This window comes from Lepus europaeus, chromosome 11 (genome assembly GCF_033115175.1).
Source record: "Lepus europaeus isolate LE1 chromosome 11, mLepTim1.pri, whole genome shotgun sequence".
NCBI lineage: Eukaryota > Metazoa > Chordata > Mammalia > Lagomorpha > Leporidae > Lepus > Lepus europaeus.
Genome location: NC_084837.1, coordinates 4,386,801 through 4,406,968, shown reverse-complemented (window position 1 = coordinate 4,406,968; position 20,168 = coordinate 4,386,801). Strand labels below are relative to the sequence as shown.

Genomic DNA, 20,168 nt, shown 5'->3' with positions numbered 1-20,168 from the left:
CCGCCCCCTTACTGTGCAACGGGCATGGGCATGTGCCAGTCAATGCTGCATGGGCATACACAATGGAGATCTAGTGTTCACGATTCACAACTGCAGTGCCCCAAAATACCAAGTGATTCCACTCGCTGTTAGCGTCCATTCTGTCTGGAAACGCAATTCAATTATAAAATTGAAAATATAAACATGAAAATATGCTAAAATAGTGAATAGTGTCCTTTTACATCCTCAACAGATAATCTTTTTAATGCAATTACTGTAATTTTATTAAATGGCATAATTAGTTAATGCCTGAGAAGCTGTCAATAGAAGGTACAATTATGTTGTTAAAATTATCATCACAATGTGCAATGATGGATTGTTCTTATAAAAAAATGCTGAAAAAAACTTTAAAATATTTTTGGAACTATTTTATGTAGTCTTCCAGGAAAAGGAAGAGGTGAGAAATCATCTTATAAATGTTAAGTTCTAAAATGTCAAGGATTTTTAAGCATTTCACATCATAAATGCAAATATTTTAAGCATTTTATGTAAAATATGCTTCCATTTTGCATACGTGTGTGTATGGGTGCATACGTGTTTGCAGACATATTTAGGATGTCTCGGAAAAGTCCTCCCCTTCATGTAAAACGCTTATTGTGATCGGAGCTTTCTTTTCCTCAGCTTTGCAGGAATATCGTTCGTCTCCAAGCTCCACTGTACACATGGAAAACAAGGTCTGCTGTTCAGATCCCACTGTGACTTGTGGCGGATGTTCAGAAACAGCAGAATCAAATACAGAAGTGTCTAGATGTGAATGTGTTGGTGAGATAAAGTATATGTGTTAGACACAAGTACATAACGATTCAAAGCATCAAAAACATTACAGCACTGTGTGCAGAGTCCAATATCAAAAAAACACCGCCATTGCATTTGTCATTTGTACCAAAGCAAAACGACTCTGAGTGATGTGTGGGCCACGGGAAATCACGAATGGAACCAAACTGATCTCCCAAAATGTTTACACGGCAACTTTTCATTGCCCAATTGCCCTCTGCTTGTGTGTGTGTGTGCGCGCGCATGCATGTGCAGAACCAGTTCCAAGACTGCAGCTGCTAAGGGCAACGTGCAACTCTTTCACATTTCTCAATATTCTAGTGTTTCCAAAATCTCAGAATTTTGTGTTTATTCAACATGAGATCTCACATACAAAGTGGAGAGTATCTTCTACTTTATAGAAGAGGGAGGTTGACTGATGTCTTAAATTATTTACTATATTGCAGAATCTGTCAACTCTAAAGAATAAATTCTTCATTTTCCTACACTCAAAAAAATTCAGGAACAAAAGCCACAGATGTTAAAACCATAGCATTATGAAGATACCCATTGATATATGGTAGAGTTAGATTACTTTTTAACTTCAAACGTCCAAGTAAAAATTTAATAAAACAAGAAATCCATCAATGCCCCACAGACTTGCACTCTTTGATGTAGTAGGTGTGTGCCTGAAAGATGGGTGAAAAACAAACCGCATCAATACAATCCTATTTCAGATGCACGAGATCACTGCTATTTAAAGTAACCTTCGGGTGATACCATTTATCAAGAAAAGGCTATTTCATTATAAGCAGAATATTTTCATATTACCATACATCTTTACTTCTCTGTATAGACAATACTTGGATTCATAAAACATAAGCACGCAACAGCAAAACAAAACTGAATCCTTAATACAAGATTGGATCTAAAATACAAATGTAACATGCAAAATTATCTTTTCAGAACAAGTTTATCTTCATTCCTATCAAATAACGTATTTTCAGTGAGATGTTAGGGATACAGAATTGAGAACTACTCCACTGGAAATCTGTGCCTACCTCTCTGACAGCTATTGTTTTAAGATATTTTAATTAAAGGAATGTATGGATGTAGACGGTGGCTCTCTTCTACCCCTATTCTTTATTTTGAACAACTGGGAACTCTTAGAGAAAAGTCTGAAAAGTACGGATTCTTCCCTGACACCTTCTGTGAGTTGTTTCCAGCTTTCACTTCCTTCTCTTGAAAAGTCTTGTGCGTTATCTGAGAACATCCCCCCAAAATGAGCATCCCATTTGGGAACCAGTCCAGCACGTGCAACCCAGGGCTTCCAGACCAAGGAGCTAGGTCTCCAGGATGTCACATGCATGCGATTCCCAGGGATGGAGCCACCTCTCAGTGATGGTGCTAACATTCCTACCTTCTGCTTCTCTTATCTTGGCCCCATCATCTTGAATAAAACATGGCAGCTACACTTGACTGCATAGGACTGTTATCCCTACTTATTCAATAAGCAGGTTTCCCCTAATGCATCCTGGAAAAGACTTACCTCCCACAAATAACACCCAAACACAAATTTAAAATGATCCATATGGTTTCTCCTAGAAGCATTATCTAAATAAAAGGACAAGTGTGTCATTTGGGGCCTCACTGAGAGACAATGCAGCCCGATGGTTAAGCATGTGGATTCTAAGACCAGATGGCCTGGGATAAAATCTGTTTTGGCTCTTGAAAACCTATGAGCTCTGACCCCTGACTTCACCTCTATAGGCTCACTTTTCCCCATCTGTAAGAACAAAGTAGCATCCAACACCCACATCAGCAGGTTGTTGTGAGAACCAGATGAATTAACGTTTGTCAAATGCTTGCCACACTGTCTGACACACAGCAGGTGCTGAAACAACAAGAGCTTATGACATCTGTAGGCCTCGAAGTCTGCTTGGAAATGAACTTGTCCGTGTGCACAAAATACCAGGAACAGTCACAGATCGAGTCATAGGGAGAGAGACAGATGTGCTTCCTTCTTTCCAAGGTGTGGTAGTTGCATTTGTCTCCTGTTAATAAACTGGAACCTTGTATCAATTTATCTTTCAACTGGGAAAGTTAAGAATATGACTTTTTGAGGGGCAAAAAAGATGCTTAATTTAGTACAAATTGTTGATTAAAACTTAGAAAAATACAATACACCAAAATATTCAGGGAACATAGGGAAAGGAGAAAGATTCAAAAGATAGGCTGAGATACATTTTTATATTCATCCTCCCAAAATTCAGCCTTCAGAAACATGAAATAGAGTAGTTTGACACCATTGTTATTTTAAAAAAAAAGCCAAAATTTAATTTCTTACAAATAATTCAAAGGTATGCAAGTGTCAAAGCAAGTGTCAGTGCCTGGGAGATAACTTCCTTCTCTTAGTGTTGGGAATACTGCCACACATATCTCTGCTCGGACTGTTTAACCACCGTTCATGTTTATCCACCCCTTCCAAGTAGAAACCATGTGGACTCTGATTTTAACTGTTGTCTTCAACAAGATGTGCTATGTTCAAACACACCTACCTAGGCGTTCTCAGAAAATGTATGGTTTGCTTCCATAAAGAATGAAAATTAACAGAATATAGTAAATAGGATCCTACAAAGCACATATTTTGTGTTTTCGGGAACTAGAAACAAGAACTTGAAGTTAACCGACTATTTTATGTTTTCTCACAAGTAAAAGGAAGAATAGATAGTTTCTTCGGTTCTATCTTAATTGTGGGGTAGCGGCACCACTGCCTGTACTTCTAGGGGTTCATTTCATAACCGTGCAGTGAATATTGAATGTCACTTGTCCCAAGTTGGAAGACAGGTGAAGGTCTTCAAACAAGGCCTGGATATTTAAAGAATTCCTGGCCTACTATTTTATTTCAAAGCATCACAAATTTGTCCCCCTTCTACGGTCAGAATGAGCAGACGGAGCACAAACCAAGTGTCCCATTGATGGAGAAAGGCCAGGAGCAGGGTTCTAGCCTCTACAGGTCACAAGAGAACACGAGGCTCTGGGATCACCATCATCACTCAGGGCACTGCTATGGTTAAGGGAGGCAGTAGGCTGGGGTTCTGCTTTACGGCCTTCCTACTTCTGTCTGGCTCAGGCCACCTGCATAGCCAACACCCTGCAGCAGGACAACTCATCACGGAGTCCCCAGTCTCAGGGGTACAGTATCGCCACCAGGAGCAGCCTCCAGGTGTGCTATACCAGGAACTACTCTCCCGACAGCTGAGAAGGCTATAGGCAAGGTCCATGAAAGCAAAGGTCTTCCCGACCAAAAGTAAGATTTGGCTACCCACAATGTTGTTAAAAAGAAAAAAGAAAAAAAAAAACAAAAGGGTAGGGAGCTAAAACGCATTTTTAAAGTTTGTCTTAAAAAGTCATTTGCTTTATAGTCCCTTGCTTTAATAGCAGAACTATTATTTATGACAGTAGTAACAAAAATGATTCTTAATACAATTACTCGACAACTTAGGAAGGAAAAACATCTGTCCTGTAGTGTCTGCAGTATCTCAGAGATTCGCCAGGTCTGGTCAACGGAGGCGTCACTGACCTTCAAATTCAAGCTGAGAAGTTACGAAAGCAAACAGGTTTCACCCCAATCAGGACAAGCAAAAGACAGGGTTCATGTGCACAGAATTCCTAGGTGACTCTGCACATTCTTCAGTGATGGCCAGTGGGACGTGCTCCATATACACACAAGTTCCTCACAGTCCCATGTATCCCTGAAACTCAGACTTTAGCAGACTTCCCCCTTGAAACTCACTTCGCACACAGCAGGGAAGCTAGAGCTGGTTTTCTCACTGAAGAGCAGCCGACAGCCACCACGGCAGCCCGCATTTGCCAGCTTGGCAGCGGGCTCAGGCTCATGGTGGCAGCAGGGAAGCCCTCCGCAGCCCCCTGCCAATGCTCCCTACCCATCGAGAAGTCCTCTTGATTAGGCAACCTATTCCTATTCACTCGTTCTAATCTCTCCAGATCAGCCCGGCAGCCCATTAATCATTTCTGTCGTCCCCTGCAGAATCCAGGGCAACAGATCTCTGTTTTTCTAAAAGCACAGCTCCAGAAATGCAATTCAAGAAGGCGGAAATCCTCTTCCCCTGCAGCGGCTGGCCAGCTTGCTGCCTGGAAGACGGCACCGATTGTGTCCACTTTCCTCTCCTCCCAGAATGACCCAGAACATTCCACGGAAGCTTTGAAAGGGAATTCAAGTGGGAAGCGGAGCTGGGGAGGCGAAAGAATCAAACACCACGGAGCCACTGGCAGAGGAGAACGCGAGAGGGAAGAGGACAAGGAAACGGAGGAAACAAGTCCTTTTATCAAGGCCAAATGTTCAGCAATTTCAGACAGCACACAATGTCCACTAGAGATCAAATCTGCAGCCGGCATAGGCCCTCTGTATCCTGAAGCAAGGGAAAACTGAAATAAACCCCGCCAAACAAAATGTTCCCCGCTGGCCAAGAAAATGCCTCTTGGGGGTCTGATAGAGTTGATTACATCAAAAAGGTAGGAGTGATCTGGAACCAATGACACTGTAGTAGAGTTTGTGAGGCTACAGCTACAGCATAGACACTGGGGATGTGCTGACAACGGTAGACAAAAGGTACACGTGAAATGCAGAAACCAGAGCTTCCAAAGTTGTGGCTGTGTCCACTCTCAGACCACTCGAACCTTGTAGGGGCCCCTATAGTGACCTCTGTACAGCACAGAAAGTAGTGGGACACCAGCAAATGGATAGAGTTTGCAGCTGGGAGATGTGGTTTCTCCTCCTGTGGCTGACATTATCGATCTGATCAAGGACAAGTCCCTTACGGAGGAGAGAGGAGGCGGGCTATGTGAAGCGAGGGCACTGTGCCAACCCTGAAGTCCTTCCAAGATTCCTGGACTCTCTGTGGTAGACTCTGGTAGTTTTCAGATCTCTGAGACTGTATTATGCCCACAAGCATGGGCCCGTGTTATCTAAGAATGTCACACACAGAAGACAGTCTGCTTCGGTATTGTGTCAGATGGCAACATAGGATGGTCATTTATGCCCAAGTGGTCTGATAATACTAAGTGTTTTGAACATCAATGTTTGCGAATGATCTGTTTAAAACCAGACTGATCAAGCAATAATGTACTCATTCCTGGCACACAATGAAACTGTACAAATCTGGCTAAGAGGACTACAGAAACATCTAGGTGCACAGTAGGCCTGACCCGAGCCCTTAAACTCACAAGTGGGAGGTGAGTAGAATTTGGGTAACCGAAGGATTCTAAAGACAGATTTGACTTAGGTCTGATCTTAGAATGACAACCACCACACAATCACCCATGTCGTACCATATTTTAGAAGAGGAAACCACACAAATAAGAAGCAAATAACCTGAAGCTTTGGAAGGAGGCTTACCACGAAGGCTGCCGCACTTCTTGATGTGGATTCCCACTGGAAACAGCTCTTGAGAAACTGGACCGTGTTCCATATCGCCACGGTGATCCTCTTCACGCGGTCCACGTCTCTCGATAAGATCTGGTGTTGCGAAACAGAAAACAAGGAACTGCGTTTAAAGATTCCAAATAGTCCCTTAAGGTCAGCTAGCTTAACCTATGCTGTGTGTCTGCCAATTAAAAAATAAGTCAAAAGGAAAAGTTCTTATTCTTTGAAATCACTTTTTAAAAAATACTGTTATCCACAGAGGAAAAGAAAACCCAATTCCTTTTATAGCTCATTGGATGAATAGCCCGTTTCAACATGTGCAGGACAAAACTAAGCTGATGAAATCTACGGCACCCAGGCATTTGGTGTGGGTGAATTTGTGTACGTGGTATATGGGCATGGGGAGACTGAAGGTGAATGTTGTCCACTTTGGAAACAAACAAATAGATTCACAGTAGAAATGGATTTACTACAGCTCATCTGCTCCAGAGATCTATTGGGAATCCCGTCACCCCACTGCCAAGTTGTGGACAAGTGTCGAGGTCTGTCACTTACAATTTAGGGTTCATATCAGTTCTAAACTTTCAGGTTGAGAACTAGAGGGTTTCAAAAAGTGCCAATCATGTAGCAAGGACCTCTAAGTCTGTGTCATCAGCAAAAAGCTTAAACGCTGTGAGAATTTGAGGGACCAGAGTCATAAGAGGCATGGGGCGGGACCTAGGACACCCCAGGGTTTGAGCAGCACATGCCCTGTTGCTCTCAGGGCTCAAAGCCGCTGCCAGTGGAGAACATATTTTGCAAATGTGCTATAGACAGATTCATTTCAAGTTGCTTGCAAAGCAGCTCCCCCACCTGCCTCAACTCTGGTTTTAACTTTCAAGTAAACAAAGTGAAAGGCAACACCAACAACAACAACCAAAAAAATAAACACTTACTTGGGTTACCAAAAAAATATATATATATTACACACTCAATGTTACAGCAGACCCAAGCAAAACACATGGAAGTTTCCCTTCAGAAGCCGTGCCCAGCAGTTCACGGGAAACGAAGGGATGGCACGGTGGCTTCATGTGTATCTGCTTTATGGACGCCACAGCTGCTCACCCCAAAGGAAGTGCGGGAAGTAATAAATGCGTTAAAAAGGGGACACTCTGTTCTCTGTTACACAACTGCACAGGGACAGTAGGTACAGAGTGAGAGCCTGAACCGCATCTGACGGGGACGGAGAGTGACTTCGTGCAAAGGACATAGGGGAAAGAACGTGCAGCTTCCCCTCCAGGCCCTGATCCTCACTTCCTGATGAACTGACGAGAGGGAATTAAGGGGCACAGGCCGGGGGAGCAGCAGTAATTCACCGTGGGGTGACATGCCAGCACAGCACTGGCAGGTAGGTGCCGCCACGGGTGAATCCCGAAGCGAGCACAGATGGAGCTCCTGCCCCCTCCCTGATCTTCAAAGGGCAGGGCCAGCAGCAGCTAAGATTAAAGGAAAGGAGGCAGGCACAGAAACCCAGAGAAACCCAGCAGGGCATGGGGGCAGCCTTGATATTAGCCATGGTAGCTCAGGGCAGGATGGGGCAAAGCGGAAGGTCCTGACTTCTTCACCCAGTAGACAGTGTTAAGTCCCCCCCCCTTTTAACTGGGGCCAGTGAAGTCTTTGTCTCAGGAGAGCAGGGTGACAAGGAGTAGGAGCAGAGGGAGGGATGGGGAGAAGTGACAAGCAATGACAAGGAGGTGTCCTAGGTGCTGAGCCCACCAGCCTGGTGCTCACCTACCTTTTTGGACAGCTTGCGGCTGTCTTCAACAAAGCGCTTTTCTCTGGGGGTGAAGGTCCTGATGCTTGCCTTGACCTAGAAAGACGTGGTGGTTAGTGGGCAGGATTCATATCCGCTTCCTCCTCGTCTCCTACTGAGTGGGAGCAAAGTGGAAACGGACAACTTCCAACCTGGAGAAACGCAGGCTTCTCCTGTGCTCTCCAGGGGTGAGCGGGATCACTCCCGGGGACAGGCCCTGGCAGGGCAGACTGGGGCAGAGGCAGGGCTGTGTCCACTGTGCTACCTCCTCGGAGGTTTTCAAACCACCCCAGCGATCAAGGTTCCCAAGTTCTCCAGCTCCCCTCACAGTGCTTAGAAGTACTCTTTCACCAGTAGTAACTGGTATGTGAGTATCAGTGTCCAGGTTATAAAAACACCTTTCCGCAGAGAATCTCGTTTCCTTCCAATGACCTGGAAACCCTAGGACAGGAGCCATGGTAGCCCCGTTTGACAGGGAGGAAACTGAAGCTGAGAGCGATGTGGCGAGTTGTTCTGTGCATGAGACGGCAGAAAACCTCCTGGAAACAATATCCCCGCAGGTTAGCTGGGTCATCGAAGAACCACTTAACCAAAGTATTTTCTATGTACAGCTTCTCCTGTTCTATTCCCTTAAAGCCAGGTTTCAGAGACAGGTGCCTGCCAGAAGCAAGCCGTGGATGAAGACACACAGTGGAGCCTGCCCACATGACTTCCTTGAGAGAAGAATGAATAAAACGGGGAGACGTACAAGGAAGGAACCACAGCCCTGTACACTGGACACAGCCCCCAGACTTCCAGCGTTGCCAGAACCTTGGGGACACAGAGATACACACACACACGTCACTACACATTGCCTGTGTGCGTATCTATTATATATTTTCTACTATATAGGTTATATATATATAAATGATTTATAGGTCATATGCATTATAGATTATATATTATAGGTCATATAGCTACTACACAGATATTAATATAAATTTGATACAATATATAGATTATATAAAAATTGCTTCTCCCTGTTTCTTCAACTTTTTTCGTCGATATTTAGATTCGCTGGGAATTAAACACAGTCACTTCTGCTGGCTCACACGATTAGCACTCTGAAATTTGGGACGCACAGCACCAATTGTAAAGCACTGCTCTTCCTTCCCTCTGACGTTAAGATTCCAGAACATTTTACCCCGATTTGAGTCTCTCTGGTCAACTGTTATTTTAGGTACCGAAGATCTGGGAGGGTTGGCCCACTTGGACTTACCGGATTATATATGAGGTCCATCTCTAAGTAAATTGCTCCTTTGAAAGCTTGCTCTAAATCTTTATTTTTCAGCACATAACAGTTTGGCTGCCCATCTCTAATCTGTGACAAAATATAAAATACCTATTAGTGTAAGCTTTCTATGTGGGTGTAAGCTGAATAATCAAAATTAATTTGGGCAGAGTTGAGAATGTAGAATAACAGATGTAACAAATATTAAGAAGCTACTAAATTCATTACACATCAGCTTGTAATAGGAAGATAAGAATGTCCAGGCTGAAAGGCGTGTGTTGGGATAAAAATCACTCATGCACTGGACTTCAGTCCTGACTGTACTGTGCCACAGGCCTTTCCTTGAAAAATCCTGGAGACTACATGTTTTCATTTCCTCCAAACTGATGCATATTCAAAAAATTTCTGGCCCAAGCTCGATTGTCAAGGTCACGGGAAAAGGGAAGATCAGGAAATTGTCATAAATCAGAACACTAAGGAGATAAGATGATTAAATGTAGTGCGGTACCCTGGATTGCATCCTGGAAAAGAAAATGATTTTAGTGCAGAAACGGGTGTCACCCAGATAAACATCCCAGTTTAGTTCTTAGTTGGGTGCCACTGTGGGCTGTTTTCAGTTCTGACAAATGTTTCCTGGTAATGCGAGATGTCAACATCAGGAGGGACCTGCGAGGGACTTGTGGGAACTTCCTGTGTTCTCTCTGCAACTTTTCAAAATTATTAGAACATTTTGAAGAAATGAATAAAAAAATATGTCAACAAAATGGTCACTGTTTCACTAGCCAGGAAACTATGCAGAATGAAAAACTAAATCAGCCTCACTAGCATTGAGGTTAAAAAAAATCAATTAAAATGCACAAAGCACTCAGGAATCTTTTTAGAAACCAGATCTCTGCCACCCTCCCCAGGCCAGCATGTCACCTTGGTTCCACACAGTGATCTACCCACGGGCCCCAGCGTCAGACATGCCCAGGCAAACACCTCTAAGTACCATTTTGGCAACTCTCTGGCTGCTCTTTAAGTCTGGCTGCTAAATAGCTTGACTTAATCATTCTCTGTTCAGAGTTGATAGCAGCCAGGCTTTTATTATACACAGTAGCAGTATTTGTATTGATTAAACTTCTGGCCCTTAAGAAGTACACCATTAACTCTAACAGGACATCTGCAAAACCTGAGCTCCTGAAAGCTCTGCATGGACTGTAATAATCAAAACGTAAGCAACATAGGAAGTTTGAGGCCATGAAATTTGTGCCCTATTTTCAATGACTATTACTGTCATCACAAGCTACAAACAGTGGTCACAGGGAAACAGCAGTCCCACATTACAAGGGAGAGGCCAGCTTCCTTCCCCAGCCACCCCACCTCTCTGGGCTGAATAGGTTTTATGCAGAAAGATGGTTTCCCTGCCCGGTGGCTGGGGGGAGGGGCCCCCATAAAGACGCTGTTTCCTTCCTAAACGGTGTCCAAACAGGATTCTGAGCGTCCGCTCTGATACACAGCCCCACTCCATAAACTGTGGGTGTTAAAGTTGAAAGAAATAAATACAGAAACAGCATGATACTTTGCCAAGTGGACTTTGGTCCAACTTTGCTTCAGCCCACAGTCATTGTAGCGTTATCTTAAAATTTCCATGATTTCTCAAGGGCCAGGGAAGGTCAACAGAAGAACAAGAAGTATCAGTATAAAAAGAAATATTTTACAGCAAAAAGTTTTTTAGTAAATGACAACTTCCTGTTACTCAGTGTCCGTAGCATTGTGTCAGCAAAACCCTGAATCCACCCAGGCCCACTAAAGCAGTCATCAAAGCTATACGGCACGAAGAAAGCTATTCATGTTGAGTGCTTTAATAGAAAAGTATCTTAAAACATGTGAAGTAAAATTCATTAAGTTGTAAAAAGCTTGAAGTTACAGAAAAGATGAAGAGTCCCTTCAAACTTCACAAACATCAGCATCCCTTCCTCTGAGTACAAATTAGAAGGGAATCTAGCATTTATTCTTCGTAACTTTTATTGAGGATGTATATTCATAAATAGAGCCCTGATACAGTATTTAACTCCTTTGCCTACGTGACAAACTACGGATGTTGCAACTTCATTTTTTATGTGTCAAAATAATTTGGTATTTATTTGCACTAGTTTATAGATCTGTCTCATGTTTATATACAACTGTATGCAATTCAAAATGCCCATAGACTATAAGTTATCAAGAGTTCTATTATTGAACAATTGATTCACTCACTTTTTTAGTTTGTCTGCTACAAGAAACATCTTTAAAAAAAAAAAATCATACCACAAAAGAAGCCTCTGAGTGCAACGAGGGAGACTCCATCTCACTCAAACTGAGAGGCATGGATGAAACACTGTCTCTGGCTTCAGCTCGGCAAGATAAATGCTTCCAACTGACTTGGTAGACATCTTTGTTTTCTTGCCTTTTCATAGGCAGAGTGCAGGATATTAGGCAACCATATGAGGACAGTGTCTCCAACATAGATTTAACCTAATTAAGAATACAAACGTCCACAGTTTCCAAAGCAAACATTTTCACGGATTTTCAGAAACAATGCATCATAATGCTTTTACGAAGACTATGATGGCAGTAAATTCCTGGTGGAATTAGCTCACAAACTGAAGAGGGCAGGGAGTCTGAGTATTGACTCAGGATTTGGGAGCCCAAGTAAAAGTTACTGAGAAGGTATCTCGTCTTAAATTTTTAATCTGACCCACAATTGTCCTCAAATTATTCAACCTTTACTTCCATATAAAAGAACATTAAATCTGCTTAAACAGGATTCAAGCACAGAATATACAAAGCTAATCTTTGAGCTACATTCATTGTATTAGAAAATTATATTCTTTTATAATCAGTATACAGCTGAGGCTGGTATAACAAGAGAGAAAACTCCTCATCCGGTCTTTTGTTTTACTACACAAATCTCCTATGTAATGAATTAACTGATTCAACGGAAAAGTTCATCAGAATCCACGTGAGGAATAAACCCTTAGGAAGAAAGAAAGAGACACATTTACAATCTAAATCCAGACTACAGCGTCCTACTGATTCCGTCATCCTTTGACGTAGGAAATGGAGAATATTTGTGTATAAACCTGCATTATCCTATACTTTCCCTGGGACCCATTCACTTTTTTTTTTTTTTTTTTTGACAGGCAGAGTGGACAGTGAGAGAGAGAGAGACAGAGACGGGTCTTCCTTTGCTGTTGGTTCACCCTCCAATGGCCGCCGCCGATCCGAAGCCAGGAGCCAAGTGCTTCTCCTGGTCTCCCATGCGGGTGCAAGGCCCAAGGACTTGGGCCATCCTCCACTGCACTCCCGGGCCACAGCAGAGAGCTGGCCTGGAAGAGGGGCAACCGGGACAGAATCCGGCGCCCCGACCGGGACTAGAACCTGGTGTGCTGGCGCCACAAGGCGGAGGATTAGCCTGTTGAGCCACAGCGCCAGCCCCATTCACATTCTTGCTCTCCCACTCCATCTCTGCAGCTCCCTACCCCCCAGGCCTGGTTCAAAAATCTCAAGATAACATTGGACAAACAACACAGGAGATGAAAATATCCACTAGGTCACCGCTGGCCCCATTCAGAGCCAGAATCCAGCCCCTCAACCTCCTCTACATAGACCACACCCCCTCCCCTCCTGGACCCCCAGGGTCAATCAATCCATTCACACCAGAGGCCAGAACCAGATCCAAATTTTGCAACAGCACAAAAACCTTGAGGCACTTGCAGTTCTTATCAGTTGGCTCCCCCTAAAACTTGCATGTGAATTCTCTATAAAATCAGTTTACAGTAATTCTAGAAATTGTATAAAATTCACAATTAACATTAAACCCATTCATCCCATTTAAAAAATTACTATTTTCTGGAAGATAGAACTAGACACAGAGAGATTTCCCCTCCACTGGCTCACTCCCCAAATCCCCACAATAGCTGGGGATGGCCCAGACCAAAGGCAGGAGCTCAGAACTCAGTCTGGGTCTCCCTGGTGGGTAGCAGGGACCCAGGGACTTAAACCATCACACTGTCTCCCAGGCTGTGCATTAACAGGAGGCTGGAGTTGGGAGCAGAGTTGAGACTGGAACCTGGGCACTCTCAGATAAGATGGGGTTGTTGTGCCTGACCTGCCTAAGCCAAAGACCCACCCCAAGAACATTAACAGCATTCTTAATGGATAAACACAGGTATGTAATTTTTAATGTATGTTTGTGTGGATCTTACAAGAAAATTTCATTGGGTGTGGTTTTGGATTCTAGATAGAGGTGAACTGAGTTTAAAATTGAGTTCTGCAACAGACTGCCAGGATAACTGGATAAACTAAGTTCCCGGTTGTTCAGTTTCCCGATCTGTAAAATGTCAATAAAAACAGGACACAGCTCAGAGGTTGCCATGAAATAATCAGCACAAAGCAATAACAATTCACAGGAATTGCATGTTAAATATCTATTTTTAGTCTTAATTTATATCCTTTTTAATTGCTTATGTTTTATATTTAAAAATCTACAGGACACACTCCCCTCCATGTAATCACTAAATATCCTATGTAATGAGAAAGGATCTTCACCTCATGAATATTCGGGAACTAACTAATCCTCTGCTGTAGTTCATCAAGATTGTTTTCAGAACGGTGAGCAGGGTGACAAATGTCTACCTGGATATCTGTGTATCTGCAGTAACACCCCCATAGGTAAATTCCTGGAGGTGGAACTGCTGGGTCACAAGGCATGCCTGTTTTTATGGTTTGGGCTAACGGAGTCAACTTGTTCTCCTAAAATGAATGAATTTATACTCTCAGCTTCAGCAAATAAGTCTATTTCCCTGCAACCTGGACAACCAGAGGCATTTTTGTTGGATATACAGCAATGTCATAGGAACAAAATAGTCTCAGGTTGCTTTAATGTACACTTTTTTAAAGGAGACTGAACATTTTTGCCCATATGTTTATTAACAGTAGACCATGGTTGAGTCATCTCGCATGTCTGGCTTATAACATCTATGTGCCTACGGGTATCAGTGCATCCTTTTGAACCCCAGATGCTATGCCAAAACATATATCAACTATAAATGCTCAAAAGATACTTGTTTATTGAAGTTCAATCCACTTTACCAAACTGACTTCTACAAGGCTTATACCAAGCCATTCTTCCTCCAACAATACCTGAGAGTGTCTTATTTCTACAATTCATAATAAAAATTCTTTACCATACTGGTAATATGATTGTATACTTTGCTAATTTAAGTTGCTAACTCGAGATAGATGACGATGCTCTCTGCCCGCACTCTAAGTGCTCAATGTGTGCCACAACTCTACCTACCAATTCGGTTACCCACTGACTTCCCACCACACACCTGCAATGCATTACAACCTCACCTTCAATTCATCCCCAAAGCAGTACGACAGAAATGTTAAAGAACTTGTCAAAAGTCACAGTGCCAACCTAGGGGAGAAGCCAGGGCACCAGCCCAGGAGGGCTGGGTCTCTGCTCTGCCACCTAACCTCCAGCTTCATAACGGACTATATCATGAGCCATCCGTATGCTGAGCTACTACTAGCATTCCAACCTCTCTAACTTTTCAGATTGACTTGCTTTTCCTTATGGATTAAAGAAAATTTACATAGCAGTGATATTATCCATTTGTTGATAAGCTGCTAGTATTTTTTTTAACCAGTCAATCCTTTGTCTTAATTTAGGATGCCGATTTTATCTTGAGCATACGGATATCTTGAGATGTTTTCTTTTTTGCCTCTTGCCATTGCTGATTTCCAATTTGCTTATTTCTGTATACAATTTTACCACTCTTTCCCCATTTTTTAAATGGAGTTTTAAGTGTTTGACCTTTAATTTTTCTTGACATTGTTCCTGTGCTTAGGGTAACGACCTGGCACATCTTCCCCTGATGAATCAGCAGCCAATTTCCTCAGAATTACTTATTAAATAGTTATCCTTTCCTCAGTAACATAATCCAAGAATATATGTAAAATTATCTCCAATTTGAGTCTCCCTTCAAGTTCTTCACTACAGTCCTACAATTTCCTTACACAGATCATAGACATTACCTTATTGTTTTCCATTGTAGTCCTTGATGCATTGTAAGAATCTACTGAACATAGCAATGGAACTTGTGTTCTTATTATTGATGTTATTCAGCTTTTTATGAAAATATCTTGCCTATGAATTTTATGTTTATAGAAGCCTGAGAACATCAGGGATCTGTAAATGATGTACTGACTTCATTAAAACAAGCATACTTTCTTTTTTCCTCATAATGTTGCAATGGCTGGGCCAGAAAAGGCTTAACTTTCCATGGTTAACCTGTTAGTGTAGAAACTCATGAAGTGCTCTGAGCACTCCTATGCCACAGGTGCAATTGTTGTCATCTTTTCAATGATGAAGACACAGAGGAACATCTCCAGTGCCTCACCAGTGAAGTTGATGTCTATGATACTCCTCACAGATACTGCTCACGTCTTAAGGAAGTGCTCATCGCTAACTCGTGGGACTATTTTCTTTACAATCAAAATGGGTGTTGAATTTTATCAAGTGTCATCTGTAATGTATCAATGACATAAATTACACAATTAGAGCTCCTTGTGTGTTGAGATTTACTGGGATTCCAGGATAGGTATATAATTTCTTTTTTATTAAATCTACATTTTTCATATGGGTTGTTTTAATCTCAGGAAAAATTCATAAGTTTTCTTTCTTCAAACTCTTAATAAATTTAAATAATGTAAAAAAATTGCCTGTCTCCTAAGTCATATTTATGAAATACATGAAGTTTGTATACCTTAAAAAAAGAAAAAAGCTTGTTCATAAAGTGACTTGGATCTGTTATTTTCTTTAGATGAGGGAGGGAAGCAGAAAGCAAGAAGAATAATTTGAGAACTTTTTCCAGTCTTTCCGTAATTATTCTTGCTAAGCAGCAGATTCGGTACCTGACATCCAAGTTGCTCTGATTATACTTTTGAGGGCAATTTTCTTTGCCGCTTTGTGCACACATCCACTTCTGCAAATACAGAGCTGTCTTACACTGCAAGATTCCCACGTCTGCAGCACCCAGCCTCGCACGGTGTGTCTCACCCCACGTCACCTGTGTCTTCTCAGCTCCCTCAGGGAAGTTCCTGATGTGCGCTGTCCTTCTCACAGTTTCCTCATCCTTACTGGTGCACTCTCCTCTTTCTGCATTAACGCTGTAAATGCTTTGTTTCAGGTCAGAGGAACGACTGCTCGGATGGATCACATCCACTGTTCCATCCTTCCCGCTCTGTTGATGTTTGTATCTTTATTGATTCCTTTTTAATTCTCTTATTTGATTCTTTTGTTGAGATGCTTAATTGATTTCCAGCCTTCCGTGTTTAGTGATAAAACCATTCAAGGAAAGAATTTCCTCTTGGCCTTTATCCACCCATTTTCACGTACGCATTGAATTGTCGATTTGTAAGTAGCCCATGATTACAGTTTTGGTATCTACATTAGTTACTTGGGAATCGTTTCCACCAGGCAGTTTAGTACTTCATTTTTTAAAATTTCTATTTTTATAGTACTCTGATCACTGAAATTTCTGCCTTTTGGGGTCGACTGAAGCATTTGGACCCACATGATCAATATTTGAGTTAAATGAACATTTGAACAGGATAGTCTATTTTTATGTATATATATAGTCACATATTCAGCCATTTACTGCTTTTCTCCAACATTTGAGAGCCATCACTTCAGTATGCTTAGAAATCATCATCTGATAATTTGCTAAAAATGGAGATTCTAGAACCTTACACCCAGAAAATTCAGTACCTGTGGCAATGCATAGAGACTTTCCCATTAGCAGCATTTTCTGGGACTTGCACCTTCAGGAATCTTCACTTTACAACTTTATTCTGGTATTTTAACATCTGGATATAGAATGTATATTATCACATTGTGATTTTAGCTTTGTAAATTTCTTATATATTTATAATATATATACAATTTTTTTCAGGGAAGTTTCATGCTCGTCTAACCTTATTGATAACCGAATCTTTTACTTGACTCCTAAAATAGCCTTCTTCATAGTGATTGCCCCTCACTTTAGGTCTATGTGCTGAACTGCTATCCACCCAATTATGGCTCACTGGGCTTCAGGTATCTCAAAGCAGCAGCAGTTAGGTTTCACTCTCTGATCACTGTAAGAGGCATTTCCATTGAATAGGGAATTTTAACCTGTTTCTCCTCCACCACCATGTGTGAGATGGCCAGGTTTACACTTGCCATCTTCTTGTATGGACACTGGGGAACATGCACAGAACCTCCCTCTCTCGACATCACCATCTGGACCAATGACCACTACTGCCTGGCTCTTCATACCCCATCATGGTGAAGTCCCCTTTCCTGGTTTCCAGGACTGATAGAACATTTTGCCTTTTTTACATCAGACTCTATTTCAGTGAATTTATAACTATTGCACCAGGAGTAAGGAATAAGAGAATGACCACTTTTGCCCTGGACTTGTCTGACAAATGACCTCTCTGTTGTCCTCTCTTCCCTTTGCTCTTCTGCCATGACTGCATGTTGACCACATGGGATTCCCCTGACCAAATCTATTCTATGCTCTGATAAAACAAACCTTGGCAGCACACCATATTTGGTTTTCAAAAATTTGATTATTCTATAAATATAAAAGTAACATTAAGTATCATTTATTTGAATGGACAGAATTCCAGCATTAACCTAAAAAACAGATTATGTGAGCTTCCCTGTAGTCATGTTACAGCAACATCCTCCAAGAGTTCCTGGCACCAGATGGACACTTGACAACTCTGCATGTGTCAAAGCAATGAATGAGGGGATTGTGCTCACCACCAACCTGAAAAAAGTTGGTGTGGGGACCGCTTGCATTGAGGCTCAGACTTCCACAAAGCATCCTACCTTGTATTTGGAAGAACGTGTTTTTGAAATGCATTGATTTAGGGCAACGGCTCTTCACTGGGTGTGATGTCCACCTCCTTGGGGACTTTTGGCTAAGTCTACAGCCATTTACAGTTGTCCCAGGAGCTGGGAGTAGGCACTGTTGCCGTCCAATGTGGAGAGGTCATGGGGTGCTCGACATTCTATCAGCACAGGGCTGTTCCATGTGCAGAGAATGTTCTGGCCCCGAATGTCAACAGAGCCAACACTGAGAAACCCTGATTCAGCTGGAGATAAATTCTTAATTCTTTCAAGGAAAGAACCAAGTCAATTTTTAGTATTACAGGAGATGTTAAAAAATCAAGTAGGGTCCTCCCAGCCAGGGATAAAATAGGCTAGTCAGGATGTATAGATGAATCAGAGCAGAAATGGTCCAAAAAAAGGGAAAAAGAAAGAAAAGGACGATGGTGATTTTGAAAGAGCGCCCTGGCTTCTGTCCCGTCAGATGTCTCTAGAAGTGTGCCCCACATTCTTGTTACATGTATTCTTAGAGGAATAACTGACAGAGTTGTAATAAAAACGGGAGGGGGAACTCCCAAATTACCATCTCCTCGCCGGGCGCTGCACCGCCTGCCGCCGCTGGCTCTGAGCATTTGGCAGGGGCCGGCTGCAGCAGGCAGCAGATGCTCCAAGCAGGCTCCTCGAGTAACATCAGGGATATGAGAACTTGGGGAGAAATTAACCAAGCGATCACACTGCGAAGAGGAGATATTAAGAGGTACTGCATTCCCCTCTCCGTATACATCCTGTAAGCTAGACTAATCTTGTGCTTAAATTACAGAGTGCTCCATCCACGCACACGCATTAACAGCTTTGGGAAAATAAGTCTTTCAGAAGAAATAAAGTCTCATTGGCTAATTAAGTCATAAGGACTCTACAACAAATTGTGTTAGTAGTTGGGTAAAAACCTAGTGGCCTCTCTTCTAGACAGTACATTTGATACACACATTAAAGTTCAATTAATTCACTCTCCAGCTCTCCTCCTTTGCCAATGTAAAGGCGTCTTGGACGTTTCTCTTCTGCATTTTGCAAACAGCTTCCCATTCAGCTGTTGGTCTTAGCTGACCCTGGGCATTATTTTCAACTGGATTACCTTACTCTTTCTTCTCCAGTGGAGGCTCTCTCTCTCTGCTTTCTTCCACGAAGCACTTTTGGAGACTGAAATCAAACATGGCTACTCAAAAGACAAACAACTTTTGCAGCAACAGTCTTTAGTGGGACTGAGAATAAACGTGCAGTCACGGGTAACTCGTCTCCGAGGAAACGTGCAGCACGGAGGTTTACGGAAACACAAGTGCATTCTCCCTTAACAAGTGGAAAATCAGGCATAGACCCACAGTCCTGAAACCAGATAGAACCTCCCCTCTAAAGGGGGAAAGGCTGGGTGTTTTGTGTTTTGGTTGGTTGAATCAACTTTGGAACGATACAGAAAAACATCATACTACTTTAATCAGAAACTATGGAAAACACAGAATAAAAATAAAGAAAAACAAAACAGTAATTTCCTGCTATTGCCAGGAGGTTCTTTCCCTCCAGACTAACAAAAGATGAAGCAACCCGAGACCATAGAGACTCAACTGTAAAACATGACTCACAAATTATTTATTAACAAAGGAAACTTACAGATAGCAAGGGAATGGCAACTTTTCCAAGAAAATCTGGGGGTTTATCTCCATCTTCATCAAACACTGTCACTTCCAAAACATCATGGATATCTTTAATGGGGCTGAAACAAGAAACACCACGTCTCATACACAAAAACACACAAGCGAAGTCTGTTCCATGAAGATCTGAAAACACTGTTTCACTAATTAAGTCTGTATGTCCTTAGAGTATAAAACTACCATTTAATTAAATTCTAAAAATTAAATCAAACTGACTGTATTCCCAAACCTTCCATCACAGACAATTCAGACAT

General features: G+C 42.2%; 1 protein-coding gene across 4 annotated transcripts in view; it reads right to left on the bottom strand.

The window, feature by feature from the left end:
• Window positions 1-20,168, bottom strand: part of MCTP2 (multiple C2 and transmembrane domain containing 2) — a 179,245-nt gene that overhangs the window by 73,714 nt on the left and 85,363 nt on the right. For all 4 annotated transcript variants that reach the window (XM_062204541.1, XM_062204542.1, XM_062204543.1 and 1 more), the window contains exons 13-16: window positions 19,874-19,976; window positions 9,289-9,390; window positions 8,013-8,087; window positions 6,212-6,331 (exon numbers count right to left, since the gene is read on the bottom strand). In XM_062204541.1, the coding sequence (XP_062060525.1) occupies window positions 6,212-6,331; window positions 8,013-8,087; window positions 9,289-9,390; window positions 19,874-19,976 (400 nt within the window). The remainder of the gene's footprint in view (window positions 1-6,211; window positions 6,332-8,012; window positions 8,088-9,288; window positions 9,391-19,873; window positions 19,977-20,168) is intronic.